The 19,721-nt window shown below is 36.4% G+C and overlaps 1 protein-coding gene across 1 annotated transcript in view; it reads left to right on the top strand.

Moving 5' to 3' along the window:
- LOC140137910 (uncharacterized) overlaps positions 1–19,721 on the top strand; it is a 50,109-nt gene that overhangs the window by 19,484 nt on the left and 10,904 nt on the right. Inside the window, exons 8-25 of the mRNA XM_072159715.1 lie at positions 138–413; positions 1,027–1,086; positions 1,389–1,448; positions 2,365–2,637; positions 3,032–3,085; positions 3,484–3,537; positions 4,103–4,156; positions 4,599–4,685; positions 6,309–6,350; positions 7,247–7,519; positions 9,470–9,640; positions 10,475–10,786; positions 11,529–11,723; positions 12,317–12,610; positions 13,808–13,942; positions 14,895–15,218; positions 15,967–16,113; positions 18,710–19,009. Of these exons, the coding sequence (XP_072015816.1) occupies positions 138–413; positions 1,027–1,086; positions 1,389–1,448; positions 2,365–2,637; positions 3,032–3,085; positions 3,484–3,537; positions 4,103–4,156; positions 4,599–4,685; positions 6,309–6,350; positions 7,247–7,519; positions 9,470–9,640; positions 10,475–10,786; positions 11,529–11,723; positions 12,317–12,610; positions 13,808–13,942; positions 14,895–15,218; positions 15,967–16,113; positions 18,710–19,009 (3,111 nt within the window). The remainder of the gene's footprint in view (positions 1–137; positions 414–1,026; positions 1,087–1,388; positions 1,449–2,364; positions 2,638–3,031; positions 3,086–3,483; positions 3,538–4,102; positions 4,157–4,598; positions 4,686–6,308; positions 6,351–7,246; positions 7,520–9,469; positions 9,641–10,474; positions 10,787–11,528; positions 11,724–12,316; positions 12,611–13,807; positions 13,943–14,894; positions 15,219–15,966; positions 16,114–18,709; positions 19,010–19,721) is intronic.

The raw sequence follows: 19,721 nt of genomic DNA, 5'->3' as shown, positions 1-19,721 counted from the left end.
TGACACGATCTGTTCCACAGTACAAAATAAATCCAATAGACTGCTGATAAGGGAGTAGGTTTGCTGTATCCAATACTGTATGTTACTGTTTGTAATAATTCTAGCACTAATATAAGCTATACAATTATCTTTGCTAGGAACCATTCTTGGATCGACGGCTCTATGTTGGTGGTGATGTAAGCAGCGTTGGTATGGAGATAGTGATATCTTATTTTCGGAAGTACGGGATGGTTAAATCTTTCAAAGTACCTCCAAAGAGTGTTAAAACTGATCATTGCGAAAAATTTTATATCACGTTTGCCATGGCGGGACAAGCTGCAGCAGCTTATGTTGATGGAAAGCCACATGGCAATTATAGGCAACATGTCATTGGAGAAGAAGATACAACTTTTGATGTCAGTCTTGTGACTCAGGTAAGGATCAGAGGATCAAATTTCCCAATCATAGTGCATTGTAGGAATGCCTTTAAGCCTCCTCTGGGTAATGGCGGCACCAGGGGTGGGGTAGTGGGAGTAGAGTGAATCGGGGCAATCAGGATCAAATTTCCCAATCATAGTGCATTGTAGGAATGCCTTTAAGCCTCCTCTGGGTAATGGCGGCACCAGGGGTGGGGGAGTAGAGTGAATCGGGGCAATCAGAACTTGTGCCTTAGATGTAGCATTTATTGCTCCAAATAGTCAGATTTTCAGTGATTTGGGTTTTTTTTTCCTGACTGTAGGTAAAAGCCAGTTTGTGGATATTCCTCCACTCCATGGTGCCGCCACTGATGTAATTATAGCTATATGTTTAAACAGATAAGTTCTTGCTTATAAGTTCAAGCTTTCTTGGTCAGTGAGGGCAAAAAAAAATTTTGGGACAAAGATGAAAATAATTTCCTGGTTGTATCATTTTGACCTGGTTTGGTGGGTTATATACATATGCATATACGTTATACTAGTGTTATTAGAGAGACTGCACATGTAATGTTTTCCCACTTCCAAAAGAGTGCATTATTGGGATTTATTGATTCATTGATTGATTTTGCAGGTTAAACCGCAGAAGACGAAAAAGGGCACAATACCAGGGACACCCAAAGAAAAAATTGAGGTTAGTTATTCCAGAATATATTAAAGGTAAAGGAAGTATAAGTTTACTCCTGGATGTCTATTTGATAATTATTTTAATTGTAATGTATTCACTTCTCTGAAATATACTTGTATGACTCATATTGATTGAGTTCAGATTTAAATCTGAATTCATTTTGTTTTTTATCTCCGCTCTGCACTTCCTGTGTACAAAAGAATTGGAGCTTTCCAAATTTTGGAGTTTTTCAGACTAATAATACCTGCTATTAGACTTTTTATCTGTGGTCACTCACACCTTTTATTGATTCATTGATTGATTTGCAGGATAAAAAGGAAACAACGAAAAAAGGTACAATACCAGGGACATCCAAAGAAAAAGATGAGGTTAGTTTTCATGTTAAGAATAGACTAGCTAAACATGGGTCGATAGTCAAGAAATAAACATTTCGCAAAATCTGGATGTGCTTTGTTCATTGTACTTTCTGTCACCATTGACCCATGTTGCACTAGATAGCAAATCAGTACAGAATATTGAAATGGAAGCAATGCATTGTGGGAAGTGTAAGATATCTCCTGCTGATCAGTATGACAACCAATTCATGGTTGATTGTTGACCATTTTATTACATCAGAAATGTTAAATTTGTATAAAAAAATTGGAAATCTATACTATAAATTCTATAAATTTTAGGTAGTTGGATATGGTTAGATTAACTATGTTCTTCAAATTGCCTTAAAATATTTCTGTATAAAACTCTTTTTTGATGTTAACACAGTATGTGATGACTTTCCTCAGGTTTGAGAGCACAACTACAGAAGTAATGCCAAGCTCGAACACACGTTGCATCCATGTAGCATGTACGCAGTGTGAGACATGTGTATGCTTATGTACGATCGCGGAGCCACTATCGTTCCGAGTATTCGAACTTGGCCTAGAATTACCTGATTTACCTGAAACCTCACTCTAGTGGGACAACCCCACCCTGGCCAACCCCACTAGAAACTGTATGGTATTGATATTTAAATTATAATAAAAATAATAAATGTTGGCATTTATACAGCGCCTTCAGTGATTTACATTTATTCTGCTGTTAGAATAGAGTATGTCAGCTGCCATACAATGCATAAGGCATGCTCCTTTCTGTAAGCAATATTCATTACAGCTCCCTATTTCACCTCTGGGTAGAGTGAGGCAAGTGAGGTAAAGTGCCTTGCCCAAGTGCACAACACTGCTAGGGCTTGTGTGCCCTACTATCTGTCATCAATTGAGCACACCATAACATACCATTGACCTTTCCCAGGAATCTCTCAGACAACGGGGACTCTTTGTTGGTGGTGATGTACATGTCGTCGGGGAAGAAGCCTTGAAAGCTTATTTTGAGAAGTTTGGGACAGTAGAAGCAGTTGATGTGCCGTGGAGGGCAAAGGGCACTCCCTACTATTATCGCTTCATCAAATTTGCATCTGTCAGTGAAGCAACAGCAGCATATGAAGCTGGCACAAAATTTGGCAAATATAGAAAGCATTGCATAGCAGGGAATGTCATCAAAGTTGGATATATAAGTTCTAATGAGGTAAGAGCATGCAATCAAACCTATTAAATGTCAATACCAGCCATATTTGACACTTTTTTTCCCAGAATTTTCCTGGTTTTTTTTCTTCATTGAAATGTATCCTCATTATAAGTAATTCTCAGATAGCAATGGTCGCAAAATCGAAAATGGTTAATTTAGGAAATTTATCAATGAAAATGTAGTGATGACGTCATTGGGTCAACAATGTTCCAAATGCTGATTGGTTGTTGCTTTACTGTACATGCATATTATGGAATTGTTTTTCCTATGGGTAAATTACACTGTGCGTTATGACAATGCCATTTGCAATAGCATCCCCATCCTCTTGAGATTTTATTGTGAAATGTTTACCAACTCGCTTATTTATTATAGATGTTCTTTTGGTTTATTTCAGGAAAGTGAAGATAAAGGAAAAGAAATGTTGGCATCAATTTCTGATGAACAGAAGGTGAGAATACAGTGTGACTGATTTTGTAAGAATAATAATGATGAACATGTAGCACTATTCAACAAAGTATTCAGTGTATGTGCACACATACAAGCATTTGTTTTTACAAACAGGGACTTCTGGAGGTGAGGCAAGAAAAGGCAAGAATACAGTTACAGAGTTTTTTTGTAAGAAGTATATGTAGCATTTTTATTCTTTAGTTGAATAGCATTAAAATTATTACGAGTTCTTGTGTAAGAATTTGTGGAAATAAAAGTTGATTGTCACAAATGTTCAAAGGCAGCACAGAAAATAATTTCTTTGCGGGAATCAATATTTTGTAGGAATGGATGACATTTGGATGTATCAGTATTAATGTTTGATGGAAAGTAAAATAAACATTGTTTTCTTTATTTCAGAAAAGTGAAGATAAAGGAAAAGAAAAGTTGGCATCAGTTTCTGATAAACAGAAGGTGAGAATACAGTTTTGACTTTTGTAGTAAGAAGAATATGTAGCATCTTTATTCTTGAATAACAGAGATAATATTTCAATGAGAATTTGTGAATCAGGGTTCTTCTTGTACAAGGATTTGTGGGAACTAAATTTTATATATATACCATCTACAACCATATAGTCCTCTAAACAAAGGTTTTTTTGGACAAAAGAAACAAATGGCAGACACCTGCCACAAAAACATTACAATATTGGTCTTACATTAATAGTATTAATACATGTTTGTACAGCCCCCTGTATCAGTGGTATAGTTGCTCAAACTCCATATAATTTTTTGTGGAGGGTATAAAAAAAACCCACTCATTTTAGGTATGTAAATGCTTGTAGATGGAATTCTACTGTATTCAAAGTGCACAGAAAATCATTTTGAGAATCACTTGATTCCCTCAATATTCCTTTGGCAGGAAACAAGAACTTGTAGGATGCTTTGTATTTTTGTATGATTTTGTGTTATGTGTTTAAGTTTGTTTGTGATTTTGATGGACAATAAAATTAGTCAATAAGTTTCTTTTGGATTATTTCAGAAAAGTGAAGATAAAGGAAAAGAAAAGTCAGGACCCGCTTCTAAAGAACAAAAGGTGAGAATACAGTTTGATTGTTTTGTAAGCACAGAAAATAATTCTAAGGGTCACATGATTCCCACAAAATTCCTTTGCCGGAATCAAGGTTGATATTTTAGCAGTGTTCGACAAAATTGTAACCCAGGATTATGTTCTATCGCTAAAATAATTAAGTAAGTTGCAGCACTTTTATGTATTGCATTTCTGAGACTTGACAGCAATCTTAAGCAAGATTGAGCAGAGTGATCACGAACAGAGAAAACTATTTGAAGAGTATCAAGTACAGGTAGGAATGGGGTAGGTGGAGATGGCTACCTAGTAGGCCTAAGTTGTAAAGGGGGTTGTAAAAGCAGATAAGACTAGTGGTTTGAGAAGCACCTTGTCTTTTTCAGCCTCACATCAAATTTATTTATTATTTATATATTTATTAATGTGTTTATTTATTAACTAATTATTGCAGGGTCTAAAATCTGATACTACAAGTGGTAAACAAGAAGATGTGAAGAAAGTGACACCTAAAAAACAAGAAAGTACCAAACAAGATAAGGTTAGTAGCTTTAGTGGAATCAATCTCTCAACACATCAAATTCAGACTTTACCTGTACTCGTCATGAAGACAAGTTTCCTCAAAGGAGAATTTTTCCATATGTTGTGATACAGTTGATTTCAGGGTTGACCAGTGATGACCTTTTATCATATATATCAAGTTCACAATGTTAGAATCTCAAGTCTGATGAGTTTTGGATTAGCATGAGTATTGGGCTATTCCAGTTGAAATCCATATATCCCCTATGAAAGACATGACCTTAATCTCCCACACAGTTGTAGATCTCAACTGGTGTCACCCATTCAAGTAACCCCATTTGAAATTCACACTCCCTGTATGGAAGGGGTGTATGGATTTCAACTGGAATAGCCCAATGTTTATTCAACCTATATTAAAGGACAGCTATATCACTTGATGCCAGGAAGTAGATGTCACAATAAAGTCTTTATAATTATTCAATGTGGTTTTATTTATTTTATTTATTTATTTGAACAATCGCTTTTGCAACAGCGGCACTCGTCTATCCGACGGTGCGTTCACATATATTAACAAAGTATAAAATAAATAAGTTAACAACATACAATATACATACAAGCAAACAATTATAGAAAACACAGAATACTATAAAAAACATAATCATTACATTTTAAAGATAATGTAGCCTATATGCAAATATGTATGAGCAAGCAATATCGCATGGTTATTTTAAAAACATTAATTTGTTGGCTGGATATTATTCCTAGTTTTCCATGCCTCAATGAGAAATCTTTTACAGTATTATTCTGGGCAACACCTGGTAACACCTAGCATTGCCAGATTTTGACATTTTGTTAGACCCCTATTCATTTATTACTCTTTGAAATCACAAGCCATGTAAAGTCCTGGGTAAAATAAGTCTGGAGTCGTTAATGTAAGTGTATAGGAACCCAGTGTAACAAATTCAAGAGAGGTGATAGTGAATTGAGATGTGGCCTTGGAAGGTAACGCATACAGCTGTATTTTGACCGTGCAATATCTTTGCTCCAACACCCAGACAAGAGGGCACTGGCATCAGTCATGTATAACACAATACACAAGCACTCGCATTCATTTCATTTCTTTTAGAACTGCTGTTGGTTCTTTCTATCTGTACTCGATTGTCTGATATTATATATCCATTGTTAAAGGAAGTCTCTGCCAATCACAACATTTTGTCTTATATGTTAGAAAAATAATGTCAAGCACGAATCATGTGATTTTATTTTAAACAAACTCATATTGGCCATAAAAATGAATAAAAACAGCTGTCTCTCAACACGTGATATTCCAAATTCCCGAGCACTGCAATTGTCTAGTGCAATGATGTCCCAGTAATACAATGAAGGCTGATGACAATTGAGCACAAGTAACCAGTACGTCATTGCATTAGGAAATTTCGGCATGGGAATTTTGAATATCGCGTGTTGAGAGCCGACTGTTTTTATTGGTTTTATGGTCACCATGAGTTTGTTTTAAATAAAACCATGTGATTCATGCTAATAATAATTTCTCTAACATACAAGACATAATGTTATGATTGCCAGAGATTTCCATTAATATATTTGCTCCGCTATAACTCTTGGATGTTTTTATTTGTTATTTCAGGCAGAGACATCTGAAGCAAATGCAAGTTCTGAATCAGATGAGGTGAGTACTATAAAATAATTTAAAATTCAGTATATGTGACACGATCTGGTCCATGGGGGCCAAAGGCGGCAAATTTGAAACTGAGATAAAGATAAAAGTATGGAGTACAAAAACAATAAAATAAATACTTAAGAAAATGGACATCCAAAAACTTTAAAACCAAGTATACTATACCTTTGGTGTTTTCGGTAAATGATAGCCTATTGTATGTATAATGTAATAATTACAGTAACTCGGTTTTCATAAATGCCTCCTTTGGCCCCTATGGACCAGATCGTGTCACATATACTGAATTTCAACAAAAGTATCATCAAATCATCAAATACCTCAAGTCATACTCTATGCATGACATCACTTTCAAGGCAGGTGAAAAGTGTGTGAAGGCTAAACAGAACTTTAAAAAATAACATAAATTATGCATAAATATGTTAAGAGGTGCATCTGCATAAAATACTGATATCTTGTATGCTAGGGATGTAAACCCCATGTGCACTATCGGCCTCTTAAGAACTCTATTGATTGGTTACAATAAATGGGACCTATATCCTAAAGCACGCTTAACAGGTTGTTGCTCCACTAAGGCCCCATATATCATTCCATAAACCATTAAACAACAACACAGGGACATGCAGCTAAGAAGCACACACCCTAGACATTCCACATTTGACCTTCGCAGCCAGGATCAGCTCCCTTATATTTGTGTGGGTTACAACGAGACAATTAGCAGCAAGTTCCTGGTCCAGGGGAATTTCAAGCTAACTCAATATTTTCACAAACAATTATCCACATTGGAACACCCATCCAATTGGATTCCAGATTCCTAAGTATTGACTTTCATTTTGTGTAATGTTCATTTGTATTATGCAACTTGTATCTTGCCTATATATTTTCCCCAGGAGCTTCTTAAGCTGCATGTATATCGAGTAGAGAAATTAAGTAAAGAAGATCTACAATCATACTTTTCCAAATATGGGACTGTGACCGACATTACACTATTAAAAACGTTCAGATCTCGTTTCGCACATACGTATGGCTACGTTAAGTTTGAGTCGGCTGATGAAGCTAGTGCAGCATATCTTGGAGCGACACGTCGTGGAACAGTTATGATGCAAAAAATCAAAGACTCATGGGTAGTTTTAAAGCACCACATCTTGAAACCTGTACCAAAGGTAAGATGGCATAAATAATTTATATCAAATGTGCAGAGCTCAGTTATAAGAAATCCTGTTGTATATGCAAAAGGTCAAACAACAGGGACTATTCCATACATGCTCATTATACTTGACCCATGGTAAATAGCGCTTGAGCATTTATTATATTTATTGATGACAAATACTTCCATCTTTTATGCTGACAATGTTACCCTGATGCCCTTTATCAAGTCTAGAGAGGACAGACAAGCTGCATCTCTCAACAAAAACCTTGTGGAGATCAAAACGTTGGCTGGAATTTGTTTTTCATAGTAGCTAAATGCAAATCCATCTCAGTTTCCAACCACAGAGATTCTGTAGGCAGTCATCCTAGCCTCCAATTTTTTGATACAAAGCTCTCAGAGGCTCTCTAGTTGGTCTCACCCTCAGCAGAGATTTATCTTGGAACCCTGTTATAACCAAGATGGCAAAGACAGCAGCCCAGTGCACTGGTCTCCTCCGCCGTGATGCACCCTACCTGGTGCCTGCTCAGAGAGCCATAATTTATAAGAGTATGGTCAGATCTAAGATGGAGTATGCTGGCATGGCATGGAGCAACTCCAACATCACTGTCAAAGCTAGATGCAGTACAGAGGTGTGCCATCCACATCATAGATCTCCCTGGGGAAGAACCTTCCTCTCTTCAAATTCAGCCTTTGGCTCACTGTAGATCAATAGGTGCCTTATTTTGTTCCATCATGTTCTATGGGAATACACGTAAGTTACTAAACTACTTCCTGACCAACTTCAGACTGACCCTCGTCTTCGCCAATCAGCTAGATCACACGACCTTGCAGTTCAAATTCCAAGATCTAACCTTGTTAGTCATGAGCTATCCATCGTGCCATCTACATGTACGGCCCACAAATAGAATGCACTCCCGCCTCACACTCTAGGAATTGTGAAACGGACCAGCTTCAAAAAGGAGGTTAACATCTTATCTAGGTGCCAACCTGTCAGCTGTCTTGATATATGTTCGGACTTTAAAAAAATTACTTTCATCCTTGGTGATATTAGGGAAAATGTTTGTGTTTGCGAGTATTTGTAAACACTGGCAAACAAGGTACTGTGGTCAGGGAGAAACTCATTGTAGATTTGTATGTGGGGTGTAGGTGTGTGCTTTTGTATACACCATCATTGAGGACATACAGTAAGCAAAAAAATTAAGGTACCAGTTGTGTTCACCTCTGTATAACCTAAACAAAGGCAAATATGTCAAAATTTAAACAAGCAACCAATACCTGTACTCTTTAGCTCTGATTTAAGATCTCATTTGTTGAAATTGGTTGCAAATTAAAGAAACGGTGATCTAAACTCTAAGGAAGAACAAAATCAGAAGTTGCACTTTTGTGTTCTAATCAATGATGCTAGTTTTAACGTGCTAATCAGCACGGCGATTGTTCGACTACGCTTTGTGTACAAATCAATGGGCATGCAATGGACATGATGGAGCAAACTGCAACTTTTAAATTTGCATCTACCTTCGGTTTTCCGATCGCCGTGTCTTTATTTCTTGAACGATTTCAACGAATGAGGTCTTAAATTCGAACTAAAAGATGCAGCTATTAGCTACTGGTTCCAATTATGACGTATCTGTCTTTGTTTAAGATATACTTGGGGTGAACATAACTGGTACCTTAATTCTTGTGCTTACTGTATATGGCTGCACAACAGTTGACACATGGGTGTGTGATTGAAGTAACATGAAAACACATTATAAACAACATCTGCAATTGAGATGCAGGGTCAGCCCTCAAACTCAAACATCTTTGTGGGCAATAAACTTAGTATTATATCACTGCCTGTGTTTGCAGTTAATTTCATATCTGTGTTTGATCTAGTGTCAGCCTGAACTCTCTGTTAGCCTTTTATAGATTAATATCTTGATTGATTGATGTGTTTTCTCCTAATTTGTTGTAACCATTATAGCAAAAGAGTAACATATCAAAGAAGGAGGAAGAAACAGTCTCATCTACAGCCTCGTCAGAGGACCCAGCCTCGGACAATCCATCCACATCTGCAACACCCAAACCAACACAAGCTGGTAAGGAGACTGTAAATGCTCCTACACCTACAAGCAAAGAACCTACTTCTGAAGATGTAAGTGAAGAAGTTTATATCGCAGTGTGAAAACAAGAATGTGTTTTGTACATATAAGTCAATTTTGCAGGAGAAGCATTTTTATTCCCCTGGCTTTAGCCATGAGGGGGATATTGCGATAGACAGTGTGTTCCTTCAGTATGTATGGGGTGTGTGTGGGTATGTGTGTAAGTACCATTTTGGTTAGGTTTTGCTTTTCGCCTATTTTCTCCGAGAAACTGTTGTATGGTCATGAAACTTGGTGGGTATAGTCAACATTTAGAGTCAAATTTTTGGAAGGTCATTTCGGGGTCATCCAAGGTCACCAATGGGTAATCTGAGGTTAAATTACTAAAAACTCACATGGGCATCATTTAGAGCCAAATTTTTGGACGGTCATTTCAAGATCATCCGAGGTCACTCAGGGGTCATCTGAGGTCAAATTACTAAAGACTGTCATATGGGCATGAAACTTGATGGGTACAGTCAACATTTAGAGTCAAATTTTTGGAAGGTCATTTTGGGGTCATCATGGGTCATGAGGTCAAATTATTAAAAATTGTCAGATGGGCATGAAACTTGGTGGGTACAGTCACCATCAGCCAGGTTATGCTGCCCAGCCGAGAACCACCAAAATTTAGGGGTCAAATGTCAAATTTCAATATTGGTCCAATCAAGCTCAAATTGAACAGGCAAATCACCATGGGTTGTTTCAGGTTCATTTACTTCAACCAAAAGTAATCGCGAAAGCAGGCAGTCGCGAAAGCAGGCAAGACTTATGGTTCGAAAACCGCCTTGTTGTTCTTAGATGGTTTGAATTATTATTATTTAAATGTGTGTTTCACTTTTATGTAGAATTTCTGCCTTCAAATTACAACACCAAAATTGGCAGTATTATCGAGTGGTGGTTTCTGTCACATGAAACTGACGAAAGACATAAGAACTCATTTCAGTAAATATGGGACCGTTGAAACAGTACGAATGAAGAAACAATTCATCCGCTTTGCAACTGTGGATGAGGCCAGGGCAGCATACAAGGATGGCAAGGTTGATGATACCGATGACATTGGATGGAGAAGACACTACATTGGTAAACGATGTGTTAAAGTGTTTCCGTATGTTGCATCAAGTTCTACAGAGCAGGTTGACAGCAGCAGCAGTAGCCAGGTAATGTTAGACATAAGTCATTACCACATTCATATTCCATCTGTTTATAAAAGTGATGCACATAATCGATATGTTACAGTGTTTCCATATGGTGCATCACATGCTGCAAAGCAGGTTGACAGCAGCAGCAGCAGTAGTCAAGTAATATTCATTACCATATTAGACATAAGTCATTGCAAGAGGGTGCTTATCATTGTCTTGCTTGAACAATGTTCAGATATGGTGAAAATAATTGTTTTTTTAATCCCCAACAGGATCCTGTGTGCATCCAAACTGCAATTCAAGGATTTATGCTATTTTCAATCATAGAGGCAAAAATACCAACATGCACAATGGTTCCATTTGTCGAAAATCACAAAACATTCTGTACATGATTAACTACAATATTTGGTGTAACTGCTCCAACTGATCAACAATCATGAGTGGGCCAATTTATCTTTTTGATAAATCCCACAAGCCTTTGCTTCATATTTAGAATGTATGTCAACAGCACAACTAACTCAAGCTGATAAAGAGAGCAGTGCTGTAAATGCTCCTACACCTACTAATAACATCCACAATTGAAATCTATGGACGGTCTTCACTCAGTGGCAAGTCTCAAACATGTTTGTCGTCAGTAAGATTCAGTGTTTTATCATTGCCTGTGTTTGCAGTTGATTTCACATAGTATTTAATGTATTCTCAGTCTGAACCTGCTGTTGGCCTTTTATTGATTGATTGATGTTTTTTTTTTCTATTAAAGCAACAGAGTAACAAATCAGAGAAGAAGAAAGAAACTTCACAAGTTGCACAACCAGTCTCATCTACAGCCTCGTCAGTGGACACAGCCACAGAGAATCCATCCACATCTGCAGCAGAACAACCAACACAAGCGGATAAAGAGACTAGTGCTGTAAATGCTCCTACACCTACAAGCAAAGAACCTACTTCTGAAGAAGTAAGTGAAGAAGTTTATATCGCAGTGTGAAAACAGGAATATGTTTCATACATTTGAGTCAGTTTTGCAGGAGAGGCATTTTTCAAAGAACTCAATGAAAGAGGAAATTTAAATGTTGGTATCAAATAAAATGCGAGGTTTATTTTTATGGTTTATAAAAAGTATTATCTAACAATTACACACACCTCAAACTCTGAACACAATGCCAGTATCACCCATCTGTTGCCCTCAATATCTTGATTGATTTTCAAACTATTTTATCAGAACAGTAATATATAAAGTGTAGAAAAGAAAAAAGTAAGCACTTATGGAGAAGTGTATAGCTCAGTGTAAAATATGCTGTAATAGTGTATGTGTTGGTAGTCTGTGGATTTGTGTTTACACAGGGAGTGCATAATTGTTGGGACACACTTTTCAATGGGAGATGAATTTGCAGCTTGGATTATGTCATGACAAGATATTCTGTAAAGTGAAAAGCATTTTCTAACGATTACGCACACCTTAACCCTCTTAATCCACTGCTAGCATGACCCTTTTTGATCTTAGATGTATTCAATTATTATTATTGAAATATGTGTTTCTTTTTTATGTAGGATTTCTGCCATCAAGTGACAACACCACAATTGACAATGCTTGGTTTTTGTCCCATGCAACACATAATAACACATTTCAGCAAATATGGGACCGTTGACACAGAACGAACAAGCAAAGAATTGATCCACTTTGCATCTGTGGATGAGGCCAGGGCAGCATACAAGGATGGCAAGGTTGTTGATACCGATGACATTGGATGGAGAAGACACTACATTGGTAAACGATGTGTTAAAGTGTTTCCATATGTTGCATCAAGTGCTGCAAAGCAGGTTGACAGCAGCAGCGGTAGCCAGGTAAAGTTCATTACCATATTAGACATAAGTCATTGCAAGAGTGCGCTTATCATATGCTGCCGAAATAGCAGTAATATCTGACAAAATTCAATATGTTTGGGAAATATTTGACAGTGCACAGTGCAAATTACTGGGACCCGCCATCTTGTATTTCAAATCGGAAGTTGTATTTTGCGAGTTAAGGAATTCGCATTTTGCAAGTTTTTCTGTTGAAAACTCACTTCTAATAAATGGCCCCTTTAAAAAATGCCCCTAGTGTATTGATTTTAGAACATACAGGTATTTTGTATGTGGGGTGTCAGTGCACTTTTGTGAACAACATTAAGGGCTCTAAAATGAGCGTTTATTGCGTTTCAACAGTATTTTTTGTGGGACACGAGAGCACCTCAGACCTATCGAATTGCATTCTGAATACGAAGCATGTCTTTCTGATATCAAATAATTGTCATTTTTTGAAAATCACAATATAATACAAATTTTATGACAAATAAAAATTTGATATTTTTCAAATTTTGATATATAACAGTCCTCGGTAAATTATATAAATCTAATGATATATTCTTAAAGTGTATGTAGCAGGGAGGAAAAGCCGACGGTCAATTGAAAATTTTGACCTTTCATATTGAAGATATGGATTTTTTCCCCAAAAGACCTAATTTTTTTGGTGTTTTGGGAAAAAAATCCATATCTTCAATACGAAAGTCAAAATTTTCAATTGATCGTCGGCTTTTCAACCCACCTACATACACTTTAAGTATAAATCATCAGATTTATAAAGTTTACTTCAAGTACTGTTAAATATCAAAAATATCAATTTTTAATGATTTGCCATAAAATGTGTATTAAATTGCGAATGTCAAAAATTCAAAATTATTTGATATCAGAATGACATTCTTCGATTCAGAATGCAATTCGATATGTCTGATGTGCTCTAATGTCCCAAAATAAATACTGTCCAAACGCTCATACCCCAGCCCTTAATCGTTGAGGACAAATATTGCTGTTTAACAGTGGACACATGGGTGTGCAATTGCAGAGTAACATGAAAACACATTATAAACAACAGCCTTCAAACTCTTCATGGACAACGAACTTGGTGTTTAATCTAGTGTCAGTCTGAACTCTCTGTTCCCCTTTTATAGATTAATAGCTTGATTGATTGTTGTTTTTCCTTCTGATATTTTGAAACTATTATAGCAAAAGAGTACCATATCAAAGAAGAGAGACAATTCATCCACATCCGCAACAGCACAATCAACTGAAGCTGATAAAAAGACTAGTGCTGTAAATGTTCCTATACCTTCATGTAAAAAGGAACGTACATCTGAAGATGTAAGTACTTATATGAAGAAGTGTATATCGCAGAGTGAAAACAGGAATATGTTTTGTACAGTTTTGCAGGAGAAGCAATTTTCAAACTTGATGAAAGAAGAAATTTTCATCAAATGTGAGATTTGCTTTTACAGTATAAGTATTTTCTAACAATTACATATACCTCAAAACTCTGAACACGATGCCAGTATCACCCTACTGTTGCTCTCTATTGATTGATTGATTTCCAAACTATTTTAACAGAAGAGTAATATCATCTACAGAAGAAGACATAAAAGTAAGCACTTATGGAGAAGTTTATATCGCATGTCAAATATGCTGTATGTGTTTGCTGGTGATTACACAAATATGTATGTCTGTGGATTTGTGTTTACATCACAGGGAGTACGCAATCATTGGAACACACTTTTCAATGGGAGATGAATTTTGCAGCTTAGATGATGTTACAACGAGATACAGTTTTATTCCATATATAATGAAAGACAAAGATAAAGAGAATTTATCGCGTCTGATGTCACTGTCAATTACGATCCTTGATTGGTTTACACAGCTTAATCAGTGCGTAAAAGGAAGACCGATCTATCTGGTGCTGATCGGAGAAAAGGAATAGCAGCAAATGGCGAAAGAGTCCGTACTTTTACAAGGCAAAAAGCAGCCTTTCTAGGCATTGTGGACATGGTGCCTTCACCAAAGAAAGTTTCCTACTATAAAGACAAAATTAACAATAAGGCGCCCGGTTATAAATCCGCGTTCGGCAAGTCATCATCACGACACTTGTAAACAAACCGTGCTCGAATTTGATTGACAGATGACGTCAGACGCGATAAATTCTTTTTATCTGTGTCTTTAATTATAGTGAATATCAATTTCCAATGATTATGCACACCCAACCATGTCAGCCTGACCCTTTTTGATCTTAGATGGATTCAATTCTATTTCTCTTTTTATGTAGAATTTATGCCTTCAAGTTACAACGCCACAATTGAAGTTGATGGGTCAGTGTCTCATGAAAGACATAAAAAGATATTTCAGTAAATATGGAACCGTTAGAATGGTACAAATAAAGAAACAATTGATCCACTTTGCATCTGTGGATGAGGCCAGGGCAGCATACAAGGATGGCAAGGTTGATCCTAGAGATGACATTGGATGGAGAAGACACTACATTCGTAGTCGATATGTGTTTAACACTGATCAAGATACTCGATATGTTTCAGTGTTTCCAGATGTTGCATCAAGTGCTGTAAAGCAGGTTGACAGCAGCAGCAGTAGCCAGGTAAAAATCATTACTATATTAGACATAAGTCATATCAAGAGGGTGCTTATCATGTGCTGCCGAAATGGCAGTAATATATGACATCATTGGCAGCTACAGTAAAAATTCAGAAAAATCTGTTTTGGAAATATTTGACTGCAGAGTGCAATTTACCCATTCTCAACTTCAAATTAATTTGCCATATTGCCTAAGCACCAAAACTGCACCACCCATATGATCCAACATTCAAATATGTTTGGAAATAACTCACGAACTTTCATGTTTATGTTTTTTAGGTTAAAATTATTGTTAAATTATTCAAATGTTGATATTTGCACCATGCAGTATTTGAGAATAAAGAATGACTTTGTTGTATATTTTCTTCATCCTGCTATGACTAAAGTTAATTTTTTACTACTTCCGTGGTCCGGGTACGCGCTGGTGAATTGCGATCGCGTCGAAGTGTCAACTATTTTAGCAGAAGAGTAACATGTCAGAGAAGAAGAAAGTACACTTATGGAGAAGTTTATATCACATGTCAAATATGCTGTATGTGTTTGCCAGTGATTACACATGTCTGTAGATTTGTGTTTACACCACAGGAGTGCATAATCATTGGAACACACTTTTTAATAGGAGCTGAATTGTGCTGCTTGGATGATGTTACAACGAGATACAGCTTTATTTCTTATAAAAATGTACTTCCATTACAGATCCAATTTCGTAGTTGATTGATGTTTTTTGTTCTGATATTTTTAAACTATTAAAGCAAACAAGTGACAAATCAGAGCAGAAGAAAGAAACCTCAGAAGTTGCACAACCAGTCTCATCTACAGCCTCATCAGTGGACACAACCACAGACAACCCATCCACATCTGCAACAGAACAGCAAACTCAAGCTGATATGGCAAGTATAGTAAGTACTAAAGAAGAAGTATATATCGCAGTGTGAAAACAGGAATATGTTTCGTGTACATTTGAGTCAGTTTAGAAGGAGAAGCATTTTTCAAAGAAGTTGATGAAAGAGGAAATTTAAATTTTGCTTTTATTGCACTCATTTCAAAATGGTGATTTTGCTCTAATTTTGAAAAGTATTTTCTAACAATTACATGCACCTCAAACTCTGAACACAATGCCAGTATCACCCATCTGTTGCCCTCTATAGATTGATTGCATTTCAAACTTTTCAAATTTTAGCAGAAGAGTAATACATGTAGAGAATTATCTGCACATACACTTCTAGTGCCCGTTTCTATTCATCGTTATGTATTCTTCTCCCGTGCATTATTTTCGCGAACTACCCTTCACAGCCCAAATTATATAAACCTGCACGCTAAACAATGCATTATCTAAAACCTGCACGCTAAACAATAGATTCTAGATAATACGTGCACGCTCAAATACTAGAAATACTACTTTCACATAACCATAAAGTAGAGTTAGGTGGCGATTTAGACACAGAGATCACATAACTATATAATTGTCTGTTCGATATATATACCAACAAAAAAGTACGAATATACATTCTGTGGTGTTAAAATGGTATAGTTACAAACGGTGTTCTATAATAGTGTACAATTACGAATAAGGTGCAACTCGCTAGACTTGAGTCCAGTCCTCGTTTACGGAGTTTAGGATTAGGGTTTAGGGTTGGGATAGGGCAGTCTTGTAATAAGACTAGTAGAGTTGCACCCTTGCAAATATCATTGTCATAAATTATGATTAATGACAGGGCTGTCAACTCTCACGCATTGGCCGTGAGTCTCACGCATTGGGTCACTTTCTCACGATCTCACGCCAAGATAGGGCCTAGTATAATCTCACGCCTAGTAGTAAATCTCACGCAAAAAGCTGGAAAATGAGTAAAATCTCACGCATCGTCATGAATAATTTGTTGTTTCTACCCCCCCACCCCGCTTTTCAAATTCTCAAGCGCCGTGGCTCAAATAATCATTGTTCAAAATGAAAATTGAGTCGGCAAATCCCGATGCACGCATCTGTCTCACGCCAAGCAATTCCAAAAGTTGACAGCCCTGTTAATGACCTCAAATAAATCAAACATCAAATGAGAATAATCGAGCTTCTATTAATTAAAAAGGGCCAAAAACAGGTGGATCATAATTATACAAGATGACACCATTGCAAAATATTCAGCATTTTACAAATGAAATACATGTAGGCCTATATCTAAAATAACATAGCCGGGCCCGAAACACACACTAGCGCATAATATCATGATCATGCTTTATAATACCATAGGCCTTCAAACACATGTGTTTGAAGGCCTATGATAATACTGAACAAATTGTTAAATCCCAATGTCGTGTGTTTTAATATAAGTAGTTCAAATTATAGAGCTATAAAGTCCAGTTGATATTCACCGTAGTACTAGTCTGACATCTAAATCGATCGCTTCCAACTGGTTCAGTGCTCTCTGTGTTCGAAACCACGATATTAAATGATCACAACATAAAGTCAAGTCAATTAAACCATGCGTGAATAAGTTACCTAAGTATGACGTATGGCTTAATCGATACCATTGATTACAGGGATTGATTATCTTTACCAGTTAAATGCTACGTAGCTGGTCAATGTCCTGACGGTGTTTTTAAAATGTAAGATATTTTCCCTAATATTAAAACTAATATAATGAATGCAGCAATTAATATTGCCTATTGTTTTAATAGGCCTACACTCAGTGTATGACGGATATGTATTGCGTGCAAATGCATTCGTCAAGATAATTGCACTTGCCATGGAGTTATTGCATTTAGCTTTTCGAGCCTATCGGCTCTCAAGCTAAATGCAATAACTCCACGGCGCGTGCGATTATCTTGACGAATGCATTGCACTCAGTTCATTATCCTTATCATAATGCTTGTTCAAAAATGCACATATCTGAATTTTGATGAATGGAAGGGTCTACTGGTTTGACATATCATATAACAAATTTTCATATCCCTTTTAGTCTTAAGGGTCGGATAGCAACGCTTGCACATTATTTTATTTTTTGTGGGACATGGAGCACATCAGGCATATCGAATTGCATTCTGAATATAAGGAATGTCCTGATATTATTTTCAATTTTTTGAAATTCGCGATATAATAGAAATTTAATGGCAAATTATTCAAAATTGATATTTTTGAGATTTAACAGTCCTCAAAGTAAACTTTATAAATCTAATGATATGTTCATAAAGTGTATGTAGCTGTATCTCATATCATTAGATTTATAAAGTTTATTTCAAGGACTGTTAAATATCAACAATTTTAAAAATATAAATTTTCAATAATTTGCCATAAAATTTGTATTATATCATGAATTTCACAAAATTAATATTATTTGATATCAGATGGACATTCCTCATTTTATGAATGCAATTGGATATGTCTGATGTACTCTCATGTCCCTCAAAAAACACTGTCCAAACATTGATATCCGAGTCCTTAAATGTATTTGATCATTATTATTTCTTGATTGTCTTTAAATGTGCGTTTCTTTCTTTATGTAGAATGAATTCTTGAGAAAAATTACAACACCAGAATTGGTCATAATTGGCAGGCACTCCCTAAGTTACGAAGCCATTACAACATATTTCAAGAAGAGATATGGACCTGTCACGCTATTTACTCAAGCAGGAACATCAAAACATATCAAGTTTCAATCTTTGAGGTCAGCCAGGGCAGCATATAAGTATAGCAAGGTTGATCCTAGCGATGACATTGGATTGGGAAGACACTACATTGATAATGGATATGTTACAGTAACTCCATATGTTGCTCCAAGTTCTGCAAATCAGGTTGACAGCCAGGTAATGTTCATTACGATATTTGACATAAAGTCATTGAAAGAGGGCGCTTATTGTATTGCCTGAACTATGTTCAGATAATGGTGAAAATAATTTTGAATACAAGGAATATTAGACATACATCATTGAATGATGGCGCTTATTGTATAGCCTGAACTATGTTCAGATAATGGTGAAAATAATTTTAAAACAAGGAATATTAGACATACATCATTGAATGATGGCGCTTATTGTATAGCCTGAACTATGTTCAGATAATGGTGAAAATAATTTTATTTTTTAAACCCCCTATATACAGTATCCCCTGTGTATCCTAAACTGCAGTTTGAGGCAAAAATACAAACATGTACAAAGGTTTCCCCTTTGTCGAAAATCACAAAAAATTCTGTACATGAAATGAACCAATTAGACCTCTGATGTCATCATCCTGATGCGCACATCGTTACATCGCACTTCACTGCTTTCAAATGTACAATGTGATGGGTGTGAGTACTCGCGGTGAATGAATCCCTAAGATTCATATCACAACACGCATGATGACATCACATGGGATACCTGCTTGTGCCTACGCTTTCTGAATTGAGCTTTTTTGATGTTTGGTACGGTTAGGGTTGATACATTAATACTACACGGGGTGTAGCTTGCCCGGCCAAGCTTACCGTCGCCATATGACTGTTCGCATGATGATTCAATAGCATCACATGGGATACCTGCC

The sequence above is a fragment of the Amphiura filiformis genome, chromosome 17 (genome assembly GCF_039555335.1).
Source record: "Amphiura filiformis chromosome 17, Afil_fr2py, whole genome shotgun sequence".
NCBI classification, from domain to species: Eukaryota; Metazoa; Echinodermata; class Ophiuroidea; order Amphilepidida; family Amphiuridae; genus Amphiura; species Amphiura filiformis.
This window is presented reverse-complemented; position numbering and strand designations above follow the sequence as displayed.